General features: G+C 42.7%; 1 protein-coding gene across 1 annotated transcript in view; it reads right to left on the bottom strand.

The window, feature by feature from the left end:
- The window catches only part of SVEP1 (sushi, von Willebrand factor type A, EGF and pentraxin domain containing 1), a 132,307-nt gene that overhangs the window by 23,986 nt on the left and 85,678 nt on the right, over window positions 1-22,643 (bottom strand). Inside the window, exons 29-40 of the mRNA XM_074812946.1 lie at window positions 20,569-20,692; window positions 19,538-19,708; window positions 17,263-17,436; window positions 14,173-14,292; window positions 13,209-13,385; window positions 12,305-12,389; window positions 11,802-11,993; window positions 9,698-9,865; window positions 7,111-7,783; window positions 2,954-5,733; window positions 1,510-1,735; window positions 356-511 (exon numbers count right to left, since the gene is read on the bottom strand). Of these exons, the coding sequence (XP_074669047.1) occupies window positions 356-511; window positions 1,510-1,735; window positions 2,954-5,733; window positions 7,111-7,783; window positions 9,698-9,865; window positions 11,802-11,993; window positions 12,305-12,389; window positions 13,209-13,385; window positions 14,173-14,292; window positions 17,263-17,436; window positions 19,538-19,708; window positions 20,569-20,692 (5,046 nt within the window). The remainder of the gene's footprint in view (window positions 1-355; window positions 512-1,509; window positions 1,736-2,953; window positions 5,734-7,110; window positions 7,784-9,697; window positions 9,866-11,801; window positions 11,994-12,304; window positions 12,390-13,208; window positions 13,386-14,172; window positions 14,293-17,262; window positions 17,437-19,537; window positions 19,709-20,568; window positions 20,693-22,643) is intronic.

The following is a 22,643-nucleotide window of genomic DNA, read 5'->3' as shown; positions in this document are numbered from 1 at the left end:
TTAAGTCTTCCATGATTTAAGGTCACAAGCACATATAATGATGTTATTTGCAGAGGGCTGAAACAACCTTCTGTTAAAAGAAGTACAACACTGAAAGGTTATCTGCTGAACATGTATCTTGAACAGGATGCTTATATTTGCTTCAATTATATGCCCAAGTAATTCAAGGACTATTCTAGACATACCAGGAACATTCTACAGATAATAACAACAACAACAGCAGATGTCCAAATTCTGTGGCAGTTAAGGGAATATATCAATATGAACCAGACATAACATACTCTTACAGTCATCACATAATAAATGAAAATTGACAACTAAATGTTTAGAGTGCTGGAGATTTGAGCTTGCTTACTTGTAATTCATAGCCAGAATCACACTTATAAAGAACTATGTCTTTGTAATTGTATTTAGTGCCAACCATAAATCCATGCTCTGGAGACTCTGGGGTCCCACAGGACACAGGAATGCAGACGTCATCAGAAAATGGTGGCACCCAAATGCCACTCTCCTGAAAAAGAAATGTAATTATAACTGTGAAGGCACCACTTTATATGCTTAACCCCTATTTTAATGAAAAAGCTAGGAAAACCATAGTAGAAGCATACAATGGCTGTGGGTGTACAGATGTGGTTAATATAATATTATCTGTGCAATCCTTAATAAAACTCAGTAACTTAAGTAACACTTTTAAGATGTCAACATAGACTGGAACTCAGCTTTGGCAGGAATGTTCAGCTTAGACTTACAGGACAGAAGAAACACAAAGTAAACAGGGCAATAGAAGCTTGGAAAAGCAAGTTCACTTGTACAAGGTCACCTAATATTGCTCAGGGAACACATCAGGAGAAGAATAAGAACAGCTGTCTGACTGCATGTTCTGTACTTCTCTCCTGGCTGAATGTCTAACACCATGACTATGCTTCAGCTGCCTTCCCAGACTCTCTAAGGGAAGTCTGATACCTGAAGAGAGAGCTTTTCTCCTATGAGCAGACGTACTGACTTAAGGAGCCTAAGCTTAAGTCAAGGTTGTCCACACCTAATGTGACAAGAGGTTACTAGCAGAACTGATGAGGATGTTTACTCTTTAACATACAGAGGATTCAAGTTTCTACAGCTGCACAGTGGATTAAAATGTGTGCTGCCTGTTATTCTGCAGAAAAAGAGCTCTGCACACAATCCTCAAAATACATTAGAAATCTCGGGCATAATTTTTCTAAAATCTTGGACATGATTTATTCCCTAAAATGTGATAAAAGGAATGCTTTTCTAAAGGACAGCATTAGTTTTCAATGCAAGAAGGAGTCAAAAATTTCTAGATCTGAAAGTCTATACACAGAAAACTAATAATTGCTCTTACTGGGCAACAAGGAAGCATATTATATTTTTTAGTCCACGCTTTACTTCTTTTGTTACGTACAACTAAGGGCCAAAAGCTAACGAGGGCATGAGGAGGACTCTTCAATTCAAGAAAGCTGGCAAAATAAAACTGTGCAAATAACACTATACCTTGCATGTAGATGTGCTTGCTCCCAGCAGAGTATAGCCTTCTACACATGATAGTGTGATGTTTGTGTTCACAGTGAAGTTGTCCCCAAGTACGATTACATGGGTGGTATTTCCTGGGAGGGGACACTTTCTGGGGCAACAGGAAATACTTTGAGGAGACCACTGTCCATCTTCCTGGCAAATGCATACATCCACCTCTGTCACCATTGTGTAGCCTTCCAGGCATCTGCAACACAGCATGAAGACCTGACCACAGAGACACAGCTAGGGATGAGCTAACCCATTAATTACAGTCAGTCATTTTTCAGCATTAGTTTTTCATAAGCACACTTTGGGATTTCTCTATTATTTCAAGGCAACCCTGTAAGAAGCATGCCTGGACTGAATTTATTCTTTTGCAAGAGCTGGAAGCTTCAGACTTCATCTCCAGCTGCTTCATGCTGCTGCAGCACCACAATGGAAAGTGAGTTGGTGGCTTTAGTGCTTGGAGGGTACTGAACGCTTTACTGCAGTTCCTGCACTGCCCTTCCCTTTGGAAGGAGGGCTTTTGGTTAGGTAAACAGTGTGTGAGCACCAAGCAATTCTAAAGATGATCTCACTTTCTTCCAAGAACAAACCAACCCTTAGGCTGAGCACAGGCTTAGACATTTGCTTAGACATTTAAGGCTGATTCGCTCTGTTCCACATGGTGCTTCACCAAGAGCAACACAACTGGCTCGCACAAGTGGGTTCACTTGTAGAAAGGCAGACACAAACACTCCCTTGTTAAAGCTGCATGGAAATGACCTATACTGGTAAACTAATCCACATGCCATCTCCCAGTTCTGTCCCATACTATTATTTACTTTTACTGCCAAAAACTCATCTTCCCTTCTGACAAGGAACTCCTCACTTTGGAGAAGAGATTGCAGTGTGCACACTTCAGTAAAATAACAAAACCCCCTTTCTCTCATACCTGACAAAGGAGTAACTTTGCATCAGGAACACCTGCACTGTTGCAGTACAGAAAATGGGACAAGAGGGAGATCAGCCCTTTTGTATTACAACAGGCACCTGAAGCCAGAGGAAAATGTAAAATGGGGTATCAAAAGGCAAGAAAAATTGCACACCCTGCTGACTGTTGCTGCCACCTGCTAAGAAAACCTGAATGTCCAAGACCAGTGTTTCAGAGGTGGAGAAGAGAAATGCAAAGGGGAATGGGAAACTAAAAGCAGTGGAGGAGTGCAGCCCAACAGGCTGAAATACCTCGCTGGAGTTTTGACAGTGGTTCAAGTCATACTTTACAAGTGCATGGGAATGTGGGCTTTGCCAGTCTGACCATGTGATAGGGCATAACTTTTCTTCCAGGTTTTTTAAAAACTTGCACTAACTGAGGGTGTATAAACCCTTCCACCTTCATTCCTTCAGAGATTTTATGGAAACAGAATGGCAGCAGCATTCTTACCTGTACTGAACCTTGCTCCCATAGGTGTAAGTGTTTCCAAGAATCTCTGCATTTGGAACAGAAGGTGGTGGGCCACAGCTTAACAGCTCACAGCTTGGGTATGGCTTCTTCCAGACACCAGTCTCCACACAAGTCAGTTCTGGACTCCCCCGCATGACAAAACCCGTCAAGCAGGTATAGATGATGGTGTTCTCATCTGCAGAGCTGCTCCCATTGATAAATGTGTTGGGGATGATGGGTGGAGAGCCGCAAGAAATCTGCCCGCAGCGAGGAAACCCAGAACTCCACTTGCCAGCTGCCTCACAGGTGACTTCAGAAGGCCCTAGCAGTTTGAAGCCCTCCAGGCACTGAAACTGGGCAATTTTCCCACAGCTGAAATCTGTGCCAAGAATGACCCCGTTCTGAATCTGTGGTGTAGGACACAAACAAGGTACACAAGATGGAAGGCTTCCACTCCAGGAGCCATTGGACAAACATTGCCTTAAAGGATTGCCATGCAGCTCATAACCAGGGAAGCACACATACAGGGCAAATTCCCCATAGGTAAAGCCTGAGCCATTCAGAAAGCCATGGGAGATGTCTTCAGGAGGTCCACAAATGACTGGTTCACAGTGTGGAGCATCTGAATCCCAGGTACCATCACTCTGACAGGTAAGTGTAGACACTCCTTGCAGGCTATATCCTTCGTTGCAATGATAGTGCACTTCTTTCTTAAAGCCAAAGTCTGAGCCACTAGTTCTCCCATTGGAAAGAGGCAGTGGCGCAGGACAGGTCACAGCTTTGCAAACTGGAGCGATTCCACTCCAGGTTCCATTTGCAAGGCAGACTCTACTCCTGTCCCCATCTAACAGGAAACCTTCATTGCATTTGTACTCTGTATGTCTCTGGAACGTGTACTCCTCTCCAGTCACCTGACCATTCTCCAAAACTGGTGGTGGGCTGCAGGAAACAGGAATGCAAATCGGTTCACTGCCATCCCACTTCTGGTTCTCTTGGCATCTCCTCTCTGTGGGGCCATTTAACTGGTATCCAGGATCACACTCATAGTAGACAACACTCCCATATGTGTAGTTTTCCCCTCTTATGTTTCCATTCATAATATGGGTAGGTGAGCTGCATGTTATTGCGTTGCAGTATGGAGCAGTGTTACTCCACTGCCGACTTGGCAAACACAGACGTGTGTCGGAGCCCATGAGTATGAACCCTGGCTTACAGCTGTACTGCACAATACTACCAAGTGTGTTCTCAGTGAAATGTAAAAAACCGTTCTCTGGGGGTGACAACAAGGTGCACTCTATTGAGACGCAGGCAGGGGCAGTGCCGTTCCAAGTACCATCTTCTTGGCAAGCTATAACAGGGTTTCCCAGCAGCTCGTAGCCAGAGTAACATGTGTATAAAATTACAGTTCCAAATAAGAAAGTGGTGAGCTGCATTGCACTGTCCTCCTTCAGGGAACTTTTGAAGTCTTTCAAACTGTCAGCCAGTAACATATGCGAAAGGGAGGGGCTCTCTGTTACACTCTCCTGGTCAGAACGTCTTTCCCCGTGTCTCACCTGCACGTACTCCCCAAAGTCTATGTGAGGAGGCAGGCCACAATCTGTTGGGAGGCAGGTTGGTGTGGAGCTAGACCAGCCTGATTCTTCACAGGTCTGCATGGCAAGGCCAGACAGCTGGAAGCCTGGCACACAGCTGTAAATGACCATGGCCCCATAGCTATAATCTGCACCCTCCACAAAGCCATTCTCGATGGGCTGGGGGGGCAGGCAATTTATGGCTTTGCAGGAGGGAACATCTGTACTCCAATCCCCTGTCTCTAGGCATCTCAGCGTTTCCTCCCCTTGGAGCTGGAAACCTCTGTCACAGGAATACCTAACGGTCTGCCCATAATGGAAGTTTGTGAATGAGTATTTGCCATTGAGGATCTTCTTAGGCCTTGGGCATTGAATAGGTTTGCAAGATGGCCTTCCTCCAAGCCACTGGCCATCTTCTCCACAGAGGATAGTTGTGTTCCCCACCAGTTCGAAGCCTGGTTTACATGTATAGAGGGCTGTGCTAAGAAAGGTGAGGCCCTGCACATCAACAATGCCATTGTGAATTTCTTCTGGTTGGGGGCACTCCACGGGAATACATTCTGGCAAAGGCAAGCTCCATGTGCCATCAGCCTGGCACCTGATGGTAGACTCACCCTTCAGTAAAAACCCATCCACGCAGATGTATTTCACGGTGCTACCAAAATGTAGAGATGAAGTCAAGGGGTCACCAAAGGGGATGTATGGAGGTGCAGGACACTGTACAACCTTGCAGAAGGGAAAGGAATCATTCCACTGTTGTGAGGGCAAGCATTTCAGTATAGAGGAGCCATGCAAAACATAACCCTCCTTGCAGGAGAACTGTACAACACCAACTTGGTAAGACACTTCCCTCAAGACCAGCTGGTTTTCTGCCAAGGGTGGTTCTGGACATTTTGTTGGCACACACTTCGGGCTTTGCTTTTTGCTCCATCTCCCAGACTTCTGACATGTCCAGGAAACATCTCCAATTAGCTCATAGCCTTCATCACAGAAAAACTCAACTCTGGAGCCCATATCAAAAGTTTCTCCTTTGGAGTAGCCATGCTGGATGGGTGGTGGTTTTCCACAGCTGAGGGGAACACAGGAAGGAGGTGATTCACTGTACCATTGCCGATTGGCTTGGCAGATAAACACTGAGCTCCCAACCATCTGGTAGCCAGACTCACACTGATAATTTGCTTGATTCTCAAAGAAGCGTCCAGTTGTTTCCTGCAAAACAGGTAAGACAGGGACATGTCTGAAATGATGCATGGTTGGGGCAATAGGAGGCTGATTTTACTTCTTGTGTTCTTTTGGTCTAGCTTCTAGCTGAACCCACACAGCAGTGAAGGCTGTCTGCAAAGGAATGAATGCAAATAACTGACAGAGAATGTCTTGCCTCAAATGATGCCCCCTGCTGTCAGGAAATCTTGAGATCACTATCAAAAGAAAACAGAAAATTCAAGGCTTAAAAGGTAAAAGGTAGAAACTGTTTTCTCTGCTTTCCCCCTTCCTGACCCATGAGGCCAAAAGATGTGTAGACAGCAAGACAGAAAAGAAATGGGTCAGGAGAAGCTGCCATGAAATGGCCTATTGCTGTTATGATTCTTTAGCTCACAGGCATATTCAAGGCTGGAGCCCTCAGATGTACTACTAGTAGGAGACATTTATAAGCGCCACATATGCAGCTGCATGGTCTTGAGTTGCAGGCTGAGCTCTGACTGAGGTATTAAAAAATGGCTCTAACAGGAAGGAGTATCTGGAGGAGAGATCCTACCTAAGGAAGACAACACAGAGTGATATGCATTAATTAGAGGATGTACTTGTGTGGGAGTCTGAACAGAAATTGTTGCTATTACTGATGGAAGCCCATGTAGGAACTGGGATGCAAACCTTCCCTCCCCCCAATGATGTTTAGCAAATGCAGATTCCCTGGTGACTAGATTTAAGGAAGGAGGGGGGATATTCAGAAGAAAAATGCCTTAAAAATTTAAAGTTAAATCTTTACAATAGTGTTTTTGATCTTCCTTACCACAGTATTACCCTTGTGCATCAAAGCACAACACAGGTTAAGTAGTTGTTACAAGTCTGGGCTGACACATCTTCAGGCATTGTTGCAATGTAATTTGGTAACGAAAGGGAAGTTCTAACTTCAGTAAAGAAGTGTGCTTGCATTGAAAGGAGAGAAATTATCCCAAGGTGATTTATCTATTACAAATCAGTTTTTTTCATAACACTGAAAAGAGCAAGGTTTGTGAACTGACAACAGCACTTCATATGTCTCCAGATGGCACTGGAAACCACCCACGACCAAACAAATGAAGAGTTAAGACATTAAGGAAATCAACTGATTGTCACATGGCATCTTGAGTCTCCTAATTGAAAACCCACTTTAAGATAGGAAATCCCATGGAAGTGTCCATGCTTTTCAGACGTGATTCTCCTGCAAATCCTCCCATTTTTCCCTTTGCTTATTCCATCCAGTCACGTACTTCCTCAATTTTAACAGGAGAGCGAAACAGGAGAAAGAAAACCCCATTAGCGGCAATTGTGAAGACATACTCAGTTTGCTATAGTACCAGGCAGATGAGAAAACTCAGTCTGTACCTTAATAAAGCCATTCTCAAGCTGCGGAGGTTCTCCACAGGACACTGGGTGGCATGTGGGCAAACTGCCACTCCAGTTGCCAGTGGCCTCACAGGTCCGCTTCTTCTCTCCCTTGATGTAGAAGCCCTTGTTGCAGCTGTAAGCCACCACTGCTCCAAAGCTGTAGTTGGCCCCACTGGCATAGCCATTGCTAATGTGGGGAGGCTCTCCGCAGCGAATGGGGATGCACTGGATGCTCAAAGGAGAAGGATTCCACTGGCCCCCTCGAAGGCACTCGATCTTGGCTGAAGTGTTCAGAACAAAGCCTTCCATGCACTTGAAGCTCACGATGGAGCCAGCTGCGAACCTGGCTTTACTAATGGACTCCAGGATGCTGTATGAGACAGTGGATGGCTTTTCACAGAAATCAGCAATGCAGTGGGGCATCTCCCTGCCCTCTGGAGGCACCCACTTCCCTTCCGCATTGCAAAGCAGCTGAGAGTTATCAGCCAGGCTGTAGCCATCTGAGCAGAAGTAATAAGCTATATCACCAAAGAGGCGGTGGCCACTCTCTGGTGATGCATTTTCCACATGGGGTGGTTCATCACAGGATACTGCCAGGCACTGCTGGTGGCTCACACTCCACTCGCCGCTGGCTAAGCACTCTATGGTTGCAGGGCCAACTAACGTGTAACTGTGGATAAGGAAACCACATAGGAAGTCAAAAAGACAAGCATTGTCAAACACTGCCTACAGTTTCCTGAAGCCCCAGCAGCACAAGCTTGCTTGCTAACACCCTGGAAGAATAGGATTCTTTACAAAAGCTACGATCAACTTCAAAAGGAAAATCTTAAAGCCTACATGTACATGGGTGAGGTATCATAATGAGCGATATCCCAGCACACCTTGTGTATATTGCTTCTCTCTTGACTGTCCATCTGATTGCCATTCCTGAATTTCTTTTGGTTGAAATTATTACAACAGACCTAGTACTGTGCTGTGACAGTCCATACAAGCCTCAAAGAAATGATCCCACCAAGAAATTCTTTCCCTTTAGCAAAACTGAATGGAAAAGAAAGAGATGAAAAGCCCATAAAGACCTTTTGAGTTCCTGTATCAGTCACATCGATCTATTTTCACACTTGCAAACAGAGAGAAACCCAGAAATGCTCTTGCGAATAATGCACGTGGCAATTTTTAATTAATTGGCAATTAAATGGCAATTAAGAAACCACTGTAAAAATTGTTATAAAAGCCAATAAAAAAATTAATGCTGAGTTAAAAAAACCCCATCTTTTATGATGAAATTCTAACACATGATTACTGTTAGTGTAGCTGTATTTCTCTAATCTGTCTCTGGGATGTAGTGACAGGCATTATTCCATGCTGCTCATTACCCCACTTAAAACCCTGCTGCTTAAACATGCAACAGTATAGTCACAGTACCTGTGACTATCTTCTTCCTCAGTTTTGAAATCTCACAGAAAGCAAAAGAAACAATAACTACTGCAAACTTCCCAATGACTCTTTCCAGCTGTAGGCTGAAAACCGGTTGTTCAGATTTTGATGGCAATATTTGTAAAAGTGCTTTGTCTTGTTTGCAGGGTTTGTTTTCAAAGCCTCATGACTGGACTCCAGAAAAAAGAGCCTATCGTTCCAATGTTTAATATGATCCACTCTATTCATTGTCACAGACATCTGAGACCCTCTTTAAATGCTGCTATCCTATCCTATCCCATTTAAAATGCTTGCACAAGAAAGAGAAGCAGCTTTTAAAATCATAATACAGTCAAGAAAACAGAGAAAGGATGCTTTGCTTCAATTATGTTTCAAGTAATATTGCAAAACCAGTTTATAAGAAAAATGCTGGCTTATCAATCTACCTTTTTACATCAAGAAGGAGCAGAAAATCCTCCACTCACTTAGGGCCTGACCTGGCAAAAGCTCTGCATACATGCTCTGCCTTTTGGACAGAACAGTTGCAAGAAATTCAATGGGACTGCTCACAGGCTATAAAGATAAGCATGTGCAAAGGTTCTTGCAGGATCAGAGTCCAGCATTACACTCATGCTTGACATTATCAAAACGGAGCCTCATCTTTGGTGAAATACAGTCTGAAAAGGTTACTACACCAAATAGACAGAAATCAAATTAAAACAATGCACCTCAATAAACAAGGAGTCAGAGTTTTAAGGAAGCAGAATTTAGAGCACCAAAACAGACAGTTCTCAAAACACACCAAACCCGTTTCCTATAGCCTGAAAAGACATAGGGAATTCTTTATTATCAGGGCCTTGAGTTTACCACAGAAGTACTAGTTCTGTAGTAACTCCAAGGGGCAGGGCTTGAACTGGTCTATCATTCCCCATGACCCTTCTCCATTCTTCTTTTCCAGAGTGTATTCAGCTGCTGTGAAACTACTTTAAGAAATGCCTATGTGTCCCATACTAACTTGACTGCTGACAAAAAACTTCTATCACATTTAATTTCCAGACAGTTAAGACGGAAGCAGTAAAAATGAATTAGTGTGCAGTTTTAAAGGACTTGTGAAGCAGTGCATCAGATTTACTGATCCTGACTATTAGTCCAGTAGTGCTAATCTACATACCCTTCCTTACACGTGTAAGAGACAGTGTTTCCAAAAGTAAAGTTATTTCCATTGATGACGGCGTCTTTGATGGCAGGAGGGGATCCACAGGAGACAATGTTGCAAGCTGGAGGTGTGCTGTTCCAGTTCCCTGAAGATGCACAGACAAGTATAGAAGGACCCTGAAGACTAAGACACAAAGATCATTATTAAGGCTGCCATTTCAGTCCAGGTGAGGAACAGAGAGGGAAAGAGGTGTTTTGCTTCTCACTGACTTCCTGGCCCCAGTGAAACCAAGAGGAGTCTCTCTCACTGACTTCACTGGAGGCCACAGTCTCATCCTCTGTTCATGAAAAAGCACTGCTGATGCTGCCAGAAAAGCTGGTCTTCAGATGATTTTGAAGAGAGAGCTGGTGAAATTCAGGTGGGGCCTCAATGCGCTTCTGCTGTAGCTTTGCCCATCTTTGAGCCACAAAAGAAAGTTATGGGGTGCTTAAATATTTATTTAAGCTTAAAGATTTACTGATACACCATCAACATCACACCAATCCAGAGACTTGCAACCAGGCCTCAGTCTGAGACCTGATTCACTCAACGACTTAAACTTCACTCAGAAAACTGAAGGAAATGCTCCAGTTCAGGTTTGTTTACAGAAAGGCATTCAGTTCCTTCAGAAGGTAAAGGATTTTGCTTGAGTGAATGGCCACATACATTTGAAGTTGATGGTGTTTTTTGGTTTCCAGCAATGCATTGGTACAAAAAGTGTGACTCAGTTGTCTAAACAGAGGTATTCAACACCACCCTGAGATGCAGTGGATAAATCCCCTGGCCTCCAGCTGCTGTGTCAGCTGGCTATGGATTCCCAGTAGGTTCCATGTCACCTGAGAGCCCTACACATGTGTGTCTGATTCCTTACAATTTAGTCTCAGGAAGTATTAGACTCCCACATTCTGTTGACTGAAATGAGCTCAGGGGTTAATGGAAGAGAACAACATTGACCTGTAAAGCCCTTACAGATAGGCCACAGGCCCTTATCTGGGCAGTGGGCTCTGCCTACCTGTGGAAATACGTTTAAGAGAAAAAGCACGTAAGAGGTGCTTGAAGGAAGAGACTGGGTCCACACCTAGGTCCAGAAATAATGCATAAGAGGGGCACTGTTTGTGAGGGCTTCCTCTGAGTGGTGACCACAGGAGAGAGGGTTTCTCTCACCAAGTTATGCTAGACAGTTAAAGGGAAAGAGTCGCAACTGATGTGGTATTTCTTGGCTATACGTCCTAAGTCTGTGGTGAAAAACCTCACTGACACTGGTAAAAACACTGCCTGGTTTAGTGGGGTATAGATAAGCCCACACTCTGGATTTATGACTTAACTCTACACTGGACTGCAGCTGAGGTATCCATTTGTATTAACACGATTAAAACATTCACCAGACAAGCACACCTCACCTACCTGCCTGCACCTGGACAAGGAATGTTTGCAGCAGGAAAATACAGAAAAAATGCAGACCTAAACAGGTCCATTAAGACCGCTTATGTCAGAGTAAATCTGGTAGAGGTACAAGCAGATATCAGGAGAGGCAGAAACCTGCACTTAAAGCCACATCCTTGGATATAGCATTACTGGATATAGCATTATATTAAAAAAATGTTTCCAGTATAATTGCTTACAAACATAAACCAGAATAAAACCTGGAATAAATAACTACTACAAAGAGTTCAAGGAGTAAATTACTAACTTTTACAAGGTTCTTTCACCAAAGCCATTGTAAAACAATAACAAAAATAATATTGGCTATGTGCTAAAGCTGTAGGGGTGTGATAAGTAAGAACTTTCAAAAATAAAGACAACTATTTTTCTGAACATTCAAAATATGTCTTTGACCTTGATGGTAAAATGAAAGCATTGCATAGATATATATAGCAAATCTTGAATGACCTCCTTCAACTGCTCCAGTTTAGGATGAAATACAGAAAGAACCTTCAAGATATAAAGAAGCCTTTTTAAATTCTATTTCAGTATTTTATCTTTCAGAGCAATGACCCCAGCTTTGTCTCTTTCAGACAGAAGTTAGACCTTCTAGCAAGCATGCTGCCTGCATTTGGCTCAGGAACATTCCTGCACTTACCTGTATCCATTGTCACAGATGTATGATACAGAGGAAAGGTAGGTTGTGCCAGTGAGTGTGTATTTTCCATTGCTGATATCCTGTGGGCTAGGACAAGTCACCATTTCACAGGAAGGAGGAGGATGATTCCAAATGCCACTAGCAAGGCACAGAATTTCCTTTTCACCCACCAAATTGTATCCATCATTGCATCTGAGTTAGAAGAAAAGAAGTGCCATCAAACACAGAGCCTTTTATGCACAATGTATCAGTCATCCTTCTTCTCTCTTCATCCACACCTGCACACACCATCTTTCTCAGCAGGGCAAAGAGAGGTAGTACTGGAGTAAACATTCAGTTCTGCTAGTGCATAGCCACAGCTATAACCAAATGTCTTTCCACTACTTTAATCTCATCTTGCTCCTCTCCTTTATTTCAATCACTCTCTCAATTCAGCCATACTCTCATTTTTTGCCAGCTTCTCAGTCAATTAACATAGCACTTCAAACATACTGAATTCCTACCTGTACACCACCTTATTGTGGTATGTAAAATTTGAGCCCAAAATGGCACTGTTCTCTGGAATAACTGGACCACCACAGGATATAGCTTTAAAAAGACAGGATCACAAGAGAGGTTGATACAACACAAATAAAAAAGAAGTGAAAATCAGGATTTGCTTTGTTTTCTCTAAATAGGTTTGAAGAGGTGTAAAGCCCTAGGTAACACTGGGTTCTTGACTAAGGTATAACTGACATTTAGGGCTCTATCTGACTTCACCTTACTGAGAAATTGGATTAACTGGAAATAGGTAGTTGGAACTATTCTATGAACAACATGCTTGACTGTCAAGAGGACTCCATATCCGACCCTCCCTATGGACAAAGTAAGTGGGTTTTTGACATTGTCTTTGTCACCCCTTCACCTTACCCTGTTGCTTCACCTTACCCTGTTGCTTCACCTCACCCTGTTGCTTCACCTCATTAGTTCTGGTTTTCTAAAGAAACAATTCCTGCAATTACACCATATATATGTACGTGCACCAGGCTGTCCTCTCTGGTTGCTTTTTATCCACTGAAACACAGTTAATGATCTTTAAGATACTAAGTTCCCACAAGTTCCTTGAAAACGGGAGGCTGGGTGGAGGAGACACTTTTAATACTTGCATTAAAATGAGATGAGTCTGAACCTTTGACACTTTGGAGAATCTGCATAAAAGAGTACCACTATGAATATGACAACTGTCGGAAAAGCTTCAGTTGGTGCTTTCATCTCTTAAGACAACAGAAGATTCAACACTGAGACCCACGTCTGCTAAGACAGGGTTTCAATAGCTGCTGTGGTCTCTAAAGGCTCTACATTACTACTTCCCCCTTCCACCTCTCTAACAACACACATTACAATAAGCATTCTCCCTAGGAACCACACCTTCACAATATGGTATTGGGAAGCTCCACTCTCCAGACTCCATGCATGTAAGTTTAGTCACTCCTGTCAGCTGAAACCCTTCTTCACAGGAAAACGTCACTTCACTGCCAACACTGTAAGTGTCCCCATATAAATGACCATGCTCTGGACTTCCTGGATTATGGCACTTCACTGGTTCTGAGGAGGAAGAGAAAAATTAACAGTACCATAACTAAGTACCAGGTTTTATAAACAAGTTGCAGGAGATAGTCTTGGGAATTTTCTGAAAGTAGGAAGGCAAAGCACGTGGAAAACACTCATAAGTAGTTTACAGACTTACCAGCTTTTCTCTGTTCTGTATGTAAGTCACAGGCACTGAAGACTCCTGCAAGCAAGCTAATCTTGATATGGAAGAGCCCTCTGTAACTGAGTTTGCATTCGTGTCAGAAGCAAACACATCTCGCAATCATTTTTCCCCTCTGTGAGGGAAAGCCCATTCCAGCATGTCAAGCCTTGGACATGAAATCAGCTCAGCTACCTTTTATCCCAACCTATGCCACTGTCTTGTCATCTTCATGCAAAGTTACCCTGCTTAATGTTTCCACAGGCAGCTCAATGCTTGTATGCAGGCAGATGTCTGTATTAAAATATTTCTTCATTGCACAGCTCTGCTCTAAGAAGTGACACATTGCAGCATGCGGCCTTTCCATGTCTTCAGCACATGTGTTCCATGTTCAAGAGGATTCTGCATGTGTGTAAGTCTTGGAGCAGAATCCCAAGGACAGCTGTCTCCACAGTGAGAGGTGAGTTCTCAAGACACTTCATCACAGCCTCATTCAGGCCAAAGTGACCTGGAGATGAGAGCATGCCCGCCCTGTCCCTCCCTGTACATCAATTAGTGTCAACTGTTTTCCACAGTGGGAGGCAGTATACTGGCCTATACAGAACTTTGGAGAGGCTAGCCTGATATTTTTCTTTCCCATACCTGTGCATTTTTTACCATCTCCTGTGTAAGGAGGGATGCAAGTGCAAACATAGGATCCGTTTGTGTTGAGACAAGATGCATGTTCATCACAGTCTGATCCAACAGCGCATTCATCAACATCTACAAAAAAGAAACACAAAGAAGATGTCTCTAGGGTGTTATTTGTAACAAGCATCTGCTTTAAATTTCTGTCTCACTAACTGTCAAGAGGAATTGCTTTAATTAGTATAACTGAAAATCACTCTTACTTCAATTACATTTTTGATGCACTAGTAAAAATATGTAGTATTTAAATTAATATTTATGCTTTCTATGTAACTTACTATACAGCATTGTGAAACGTGAGAAAATCAGAGACAAATCCTACTAACCTTCAATCAATATTTCCACAAGAAGTATCTAGTTTCCAAGCAGTAAAAGAACAGAATCAGTACAGATGTACTGATTTACAGTAGTAAAAGAACAACACATTAGTAACATGTGCTGTTACTAATAGTATGGACAGAACCTATGAGGGAGGACTTCTGCATTAAACACTTGGTTGGGAAATCCTCTATATCTCACTTTCCACCAGAAGATGGGAAAACTTAGCCAAGAGGGGAAACACTCTGAACATAAAATATAATTAGAGCCCCATCTTTGCTGAAGAGAATTATATTGGTCTAGCAATGAGAAGTGCCTGCAGTTGCCAGAAAAGTTAAAATGAGTTAAAAATATATTAGTTATTATAATTAACTGTTTATACAATAGTAGTGCCTAGAAATGCCAATTGAAGATTTATGCTCCATGTGGCTTGGTATCATACAGTAAAAAAAAATCCCTTACTCCAGAATACTTCATATCAGCTTTCAAATCCTGACTGTACAGAAGCGTTCTTGGTATGTAAACAATGAGTCATAAATTGCAAAGGGTCAAAGTATCTAATTGAAAAACGCTGGCATCAGGGATTATTCTTTACATAAACCAGACTGTTAGAGAGAAAGAGAACAATTTTTCATTTAAAAGCCCTGCTACAGGACAGCTGTTGAACTAGGTATACCATGCAGACATATAGCTGCAGTTCTTTGCTCATTTCCAAGGCAAAAAACCAACTTGGTTAAAAAAGCAACAAAATTTACTGAATTGGTGTGTTTATTCTTCATTGCTGCATAAGTCTGGCCAGCATGAAAAGAACCCAACAATGTTCTGAAAAAAAAAAAAGAAGTTTCTTTCTGACATGCACATTAAAATCAAAACAGTTGCCAATTACACAAGCATCAGGAGAATGCAAAGTGCTACCACTGCAGAACTGGAATGACTGCTCCTCCTGTAATGTCTTATAAAGCAAGGAAGAGTGGAAGGACACTAACCATAACAGAGCAAAAAGAATGAAAGCCCCCCAGGGCCCAGGTGTACCAGGCTTTGTTAGCACCTGCCTGGAGCATGAATCAGAAAGGTAAAGGGTGGGTCAGGGTGCCAAAGACACTCTTATTTTCATTTTCCCATTAGTCTACTCCGCTTTATGAGAGACAAGGCAAGCTGGAAAGTGCCTTCACACCATCACGCTTCCTACTGCAGACATTGAACTATTTGGACAGCCTTGCAGCTTCTGCTCTGAGCCTGCTCATCATTGAGGCCTTCGTATAAAGTACAAAGGAAAAAGGCAAAGAGAGGAACAATGGACTGGATGGTCTGGAGGTTGTGAAGGAGTCCTGGTAGACAGGATGCTATGAAACCAGATGGATCCTACTCCAAAGTGAATTTTGGCAAGAGTAAAAGACTGCTGGCTTTTCTTTTGCTTGTCTTGACTGAAAAACTTATGTGCCATACCTACATAAAGAGTCTAATCAAATACAGATCTTGGCAGGTTGTTATCCTACAACTCTCATGTTAGGCATGACTTGACTAAGACAGCAGCAATCCAAGTGCTACTAGTACTGGATTGCAGCACCGATCTGCTGGAGACATGGCCCTACAAGAACAGTCACACCCAGTCCTCTGTACACAGTACAATGCTGGTCTGTCTCACCTTTCAACTCCTGCAGCTGCATCTGGTACATCAGACCCAGCTGACCAGGAAGTAGTTATGGTGTGGCAACTATGTGAACCTGTGGCCCTAAGTGCACTCTTAATGCTGCAGCTCCTTGCTGACAGGCGTGTGTGACAGACCAGTGAACCCCCACAATGGAAGAAGGCTCAGAGGAAATGGGCAAAGGTGATTTGCCCATGACTCTCAGGGAATAATGCAGGGTGTGGCTGATCACTGTTGCTACAAAGAAGCTGAATCAACACAAGGGGACAGGAAGGTGGCCTCTGGTTTAGGTAAACAGCTATCAACAGTTGAGTGGATCAACTGGTGGTGTAAATGCTTCTCCCCAGTTTGTTAGCCAAACCAGCATGGGGCGGAACTGAATACATGCCTCAGGCCAACACAGAGTATAAAAACCAGACAACTAGCAATGGACTTGTCCTGGCTTCAACCCACGTATCCATTCCCAGCTACTGGGGAGGCCCAGAGTCATGATGGTGAGCATATTGTAGAGACTGGTAATGGGAAACACATTGGTATTGTGATTGAACTTGCTATTATTTTGCCAAGTGTAACTTGTATTTATTTGTACTGTGCTATGCAGTATATTTTGTATCACTCTGCTAGATCAGAAATCCTGTGAGCATCAACTATCTTCAAGTAAGTACATTTGATATTAAACATCACAACCTCCAGATGTGGAACATCTAAAAGAACCTGGTCAGAGAGTATGGGACACTGACAGCATGCTGAAGCACAGGGAAATATGCAGGTTAGAAGCAGAGTGCAAGGACTCCAGGACTAAATGAACCTGGAAGGAGAGATGATGGGAGTGCAATGCAGGCTTATTATGTATACGGGGTGGGGCACACGAGAGGACTGACAGAGAAAGGTGCCAGAATACAGTTTTGGTTTCATATAATGCTGAGCATGGTATTTCAGAAATGTGAGTATTTTGGAGTGTGATTTCTGAGACTCTGGTCAGCCTTCACAATTTCAGAATGAAATCCCACCCAAACCCAAAGACACAGGAGAAGTGCAAGATTGGCAGCTCACGCTGACACACGTATAGGACATCTCACCAAGGCAAGATGGTGATATGCTGTTCCAGCTCCCATTGTCCAGACACAACATCCTGGAATCGCCCAACAAGTAGTAGCCATTGTTGCAGTGATAGGTAACGGTACTGCCAGCAAAAAAGTCCTCAGCTGAATAAAACCCATTTTCTAAAGGTGGAGGCAATCCACAGCTGATTCCTGCAACATGAGTGAAAAGAGTGCACAGACATTAGCAAAGCAGACACAGATCAACCTCAGAATAATTCCACATGAGAGTGACCACCAGAGATTTTTTCTCTGCAACTGTGGAATCCCATCTGCAAGAGGGGCCTGACCTTTTCTGAGGTAGCTAATTGATTCCAGGTCCAGTGGAGGGTCTTGTTTTGGGGGCACTTGTCAATCAGAGACTGAACAGGAGTCTCCAGCTCCGGCTATTCTGCTAGCTCTAGAGAAGACATCTGTGACTAAGATCTGAGCAGATGCCCTTCAGTCACAGGACACTTCCCCTGATAATTAATGATGCTTGGTGAGTTTTAAGGAAAAAGGAAAAGTAAGTTTGCCTCCATGGAGGTTCCTGTTACTTTCCTTCACTGAAAAACAATGTTACTGGGTTTGAACACTGCAAAACTAGCTAACAGATTACTGCTAAAATGGTTACAGTACTGGTCTGAGACCAGTGAGTGCATGAATGATGGAGATTGGAACTGACCTCACACACGACCTTGGGCATCACTTTAACTATAGTAAATAAGCCCTTCTGATCCTAGCTGTGCCAGCAGAAGGCATCACTGTACCTGCCTGCTGGAGGCTATTTATTCTAGCAGACCTGTTTCCGTGCATCTTCATTTCAATCAAGATGACATGAACTTATTCCAACAGCTACACAGCTCATCTTTGTAACTACATGGATTGTAGCAACCCCTTGCTCCCCAGCTGTGTGCAAGGATCACACAATAAGACATTGTGAAGTGTTTATAGAGTCTGTGGTAATGAAAGCCAAGTACTTGCTGTAGAGGGATAGAACTGAAGAGCCTGTAACAAAAACAGGCTGTCAGAGGATGGGGACCTGTGGTTTTTGAGGGTCTTTGGTAGCAGGAAAAGGATCCTGGTGGGTGAAGGCAGTGATTACAATGAGCCTGATTCAGTTCAGAAGAACCTCTTCTGTACCATACCTACTGCTATAAACCCTGCAGTTCCTTATGTAGGAAATAGCTATCTTCAACTTGCTCTCATTCATCAGTTACTTGTGAACAGCCCAAGAAAGGCCAGTGGGTGAGTCTGGCCCTCATTCACTCAGCATGTTTGTGGCAGGTCAACCCTGTTCCATCTGAGCTCTGTGTTCAGCAGGTAAAACTGCCTGGCCCAATACAGAGAAATCAGATGACAACACTAAGGGGATTCTGGTGGCTTGTCACTGATAACACACCAAGAAAGAGCAAAGCTGTCTCTACCAGTGAACTGCTCTGCCCAGCAGGACTTGCTTTTGGGTAAATCCTTATATACATGCTATCCTTTAGGCAGAAGAGGAGACAGATCCTGGATTTATGCCATGAAAAACTAAATAAACAGGAAGACATGAAAATTGCATCAAATCTAGACCAAACTATCTTTTAAAAAAATTTGATTAATTTCCCTAAACTACTGATCAATTTTGGGATCATGCAATACCTACTTCTGGAGATAATTTACTATTCTGCTGAAATGAAAAATATAGTCATCTCCAACAAATGCAACTGCAGTCACATGTGCAGCCACAGCAGAGGGGAACCAAAGGAAGGGAAAAGGCAGGAACAGGAAAAGAGGAATCAAAGAACCTGAATGCATACAGTCCAGTTTATTAGAAGAAATCATGTAAGTCTTGGAGCACTTCTAAGTCCTGACAGAAATATCCGCTGCCTCTAAAGAAATTACTCTGTAACACTAATGCCAAGGCTTTTACTTCAAGCCAGACACTCTTAGTGACACTTAAAAATCACAGAGATATTCCAGCATTTCTTGTGCATCTTCCACGCTCCTGGTGCCACTGGGGAGGAAAGTCTGGAGTATCAGATTGCTGGTCCAGATAGATTAATTTCTGCCATGGGCATTAGAAACTGACTGAAAAAGGTGGCAGAATCTGATCATGATGTAGTCCCTGCTCAGTAAAACATGAGTTTAGTTTTAAGCATATATGGATATGTTGTAATATGGATGGATTCAGGCGCATCATAGCGGCAGGGATAAACAGGCCATAAATAGTGATAGGGTCCAGATAAAAGCCAGGGCTTCCTAATCCTGCCAGCCCACTGAGATAACTCACTTTCACAGCGGGGAAACGGCCGTGTCCACTGTCCCAGGTTAAGGCAGTGCTGAACAGAGTTTCCCACTATCTGGAAGCCTGGGTCACAGGAAAGGCTCACTTTTGACCCTGGCTTTAAATCAGCAGACGAGGCCCGCAGATGTGGTATGGATCCTTGCAAAGATGGACAGTCTGTGGACAAAATATATGCATACAGTAAGAGATACAGCTATGTGCTGAAACAAATAAATTTGTTATCTGATTGATTGACCCTGTGTAAGTTTATCCAGGAGAAAGCTTTGGGAAGTGTTATGTATGCTACATCCTTGCTTGGGTTCAAAGGGTTTTGGGAATCACAGAATCACAGAATCAACTAGGTTGGAAAGGACCTTGAAGATCATCTAGTCCAACCATTAACCTAGCATTGCCAGTTCCCATCTACACCATATCTCTCAGCGCTATATCGACCCTACTCTTAAACACCTCCAGGGATGGGGACTCCACCACCTCCCTGGGCAATCCATTCCACTGCCTAATAACCCGTTCTGTAAAGAAATACTTCCTGACATCTAGTCTAAACCTTCCCTGGCGCAACTTGAGGCCATTCCCTCTTGTCCTATCACTTGTTACTTGGTTAAAGAGACTCATCCCCAGCTCTCTGCAACCTCCTTTCAGGTAGTTGTAAAATCATCAACATATAACATCAGAAAAGGAATCTGTAGGAAAAGAATTGAGGAGGCCGTAGGTATTTTAATACCATCCAATTATTTTTAGAATAAAAGACAAGAAAAACTTTCTGAGCCAACACCATCTTCACTCTTTCCCCATCTCAATTCAGGAAGCAATAAATCTCTGACAGAGATTCCAATGAACTTTTGTTACAAACCCCTGGAATTTGAGGAATGAAAGACTGAGCGTTCTAACTGTCAAATTATCAAAATAATTTATCCAAGGTTAGTAGGGCAAAGGCTGCAAGCTAGCATATTTGACCTCATAAATGAGTCTTATAATATTCTTCAGAAGAAAAGGGTTCTAGGAAATAAAGTTCTAACCAGCACAAAATATACTCTTGTAATCTATCTTCACTCTTCCAACAACTCCTGGCAGGAAATCTGGCCAGGCTAGTACATTTCCTTTTTGGAGTTCTTCTGGACAGGATGTAGCCAGAGATTTTACCTATGGATTTAAAACAGTTGATTAGGTGCTGTTTAAGGACCACGTAGGAAAAGAATGTAAAAAAAAATTCCTTCCATGTCCGCATGCAACACTAGAACAAATCATTGACTAAGCAATGTTCATCCTTTCTAGAACAAGAGGCTTCTGACTGAAATACTTGTTATTATGTACTCATAAAGCCAGTTACCTAGCTGTGGACGAGCATGTACTGAACCAGTATCTGAAGGAATACTTGTCATACAAGCAAAGTATAAAACATAGTTCTTGAAATACAATTGCATTTGTTAGCGTGAAAGAAAAATGTATTTATGTCACAGAAAAAGGCAGGTATGAGTATGCAACCCAAAGAGAAAACCTGATGTATTTCCAGAAAAATGTCAAATAGCAGCCAAAAGGAACCTAATGTTGAAGATCTGCATTCTGCAAACTCTGCTAGCACTGCACCATGTATAAGGAACAGTAACACAAAAAGGAGCAGTTTAATAAAGCAATTTGTTTTTTCTAGGACACGAGCTTTGTGAATTTAATGCACTATGATCTTCAAAACACTGCAGGCAAGGCCTACCCACACCAATAATAATAGCAGTATTGGAACTGACTTCAACCAAAGCAGGACAGGGCTACAACTAATCACCTACTGACATGGGAATTATACAGGCAAATTAAGGATAGGAGAAAGAAAGGAACACACTGTTAAATCAAAAGCAGATTAATATCTTGAGAGCAGATCTGGTCAAAAATCTTTGATGGAGAAGTTTTCCATTTAAAACATAATTCCTTTAATGGCACACTAGGTGTTTCTTTTGCATTCTTACTACAAGAAACTGAAATGCCAATCAGAATCCTTAAGCTGTTTTAATATTACATTTTAATGTAAAATAGTATTATTTCAATAAGGTAAAAATACTTTTACTTCTTCACTGTGACTTTGAGACTCTATTAAACATAGTAGCATTACTATATTTCTATCTGGCCACCAACAGATGGAACTTGGGGACCACAACTCCAGATGGCACAGCACTTTTAAGCTATTCAGACACCAGTGGAAATTATGTGCAATAGTGAGAATATGCAGACAGACTCTTAATGATGGGATGTCACATGAATATTCCACAGTGATCCCTTGGAAGAAGCTCAGATGTCCCAACTCCAACATATGTAAAAAAGAAGGCCATCTAGTCCCACTGGGTGCTCAGGGAAATTTCTGCTACATGGAAGTGTTTTAAAACTGCAAATGAAAGACAAGGGCTTTGGATTCACTCTGCATTGCCTCTGTTCACTATAACTTCAGGAACAGAAAGGAAACATAGTCCCAGAAAGTGACTGGGACTAAGGTGTATATTGCCACAGTACACCCCATTATGTTTCTCCCTATCAGGGCAGACACCATCATATCTCAGCCATTCAACTGCTGAAAAAAACATATGTGCCTTGAGGAGAATAAATGCACAGTAAAGGGATAATTAAGGATTTCCTCTTCAATTAAGATATCAGAGAGAGAAGTGGTCTATGGAGAAAAGATGGTTATGTAATTAAGAGAACATATCAGTAATTAGGCTACTGAGACTACTTCCTATTCTTTGGGTTCTCTGTGCTGGAGGGTCATTCCAGTAATTCCCTGGCAGGGAGCAAGGAATGTTCCCTTCAGCAGCATGAAAAAATGCATTAAGAACAGCAAAGATGAGCACCCCAGTGGGCTGTGTACATCTCAGCACAGCCAGCATACCCATACAACACATGCAGCATGGCTTCAGGGCACAGCTAGCTGGGTAGAAAGCACAGGTGTGCCTAGTTCATGCCCGAACAGTTGGGAAACTGCCTTTCTCAGGAGGGTGACTGGCTTCTGTCAAGTCTCCGGTGGATGAAATCGACTACCCAGAACAATGTGCTATACTGTCTGTCTTTGTGAGCGAGGAAGGTACACCACAAAACTCAGACTAGTTTATTCTCG

This window comes from Strix aluco, chromosome Z (genome assembly GCF_031877795.1).
Source record: "Strix aluco isolate bStrAlu1 chromosome Z, bStrAlu1.hap1, whole genome shotgun sequence".
NCBI classification, from domain to species: Eukaryota; Metazoa; Chordata; class Aves; order Strigiformes; family Strigidae; genus Strix; species Strix aluco.
This window is presented reverse-complemented; position numbering and strand designations above follow the sequence as displayed.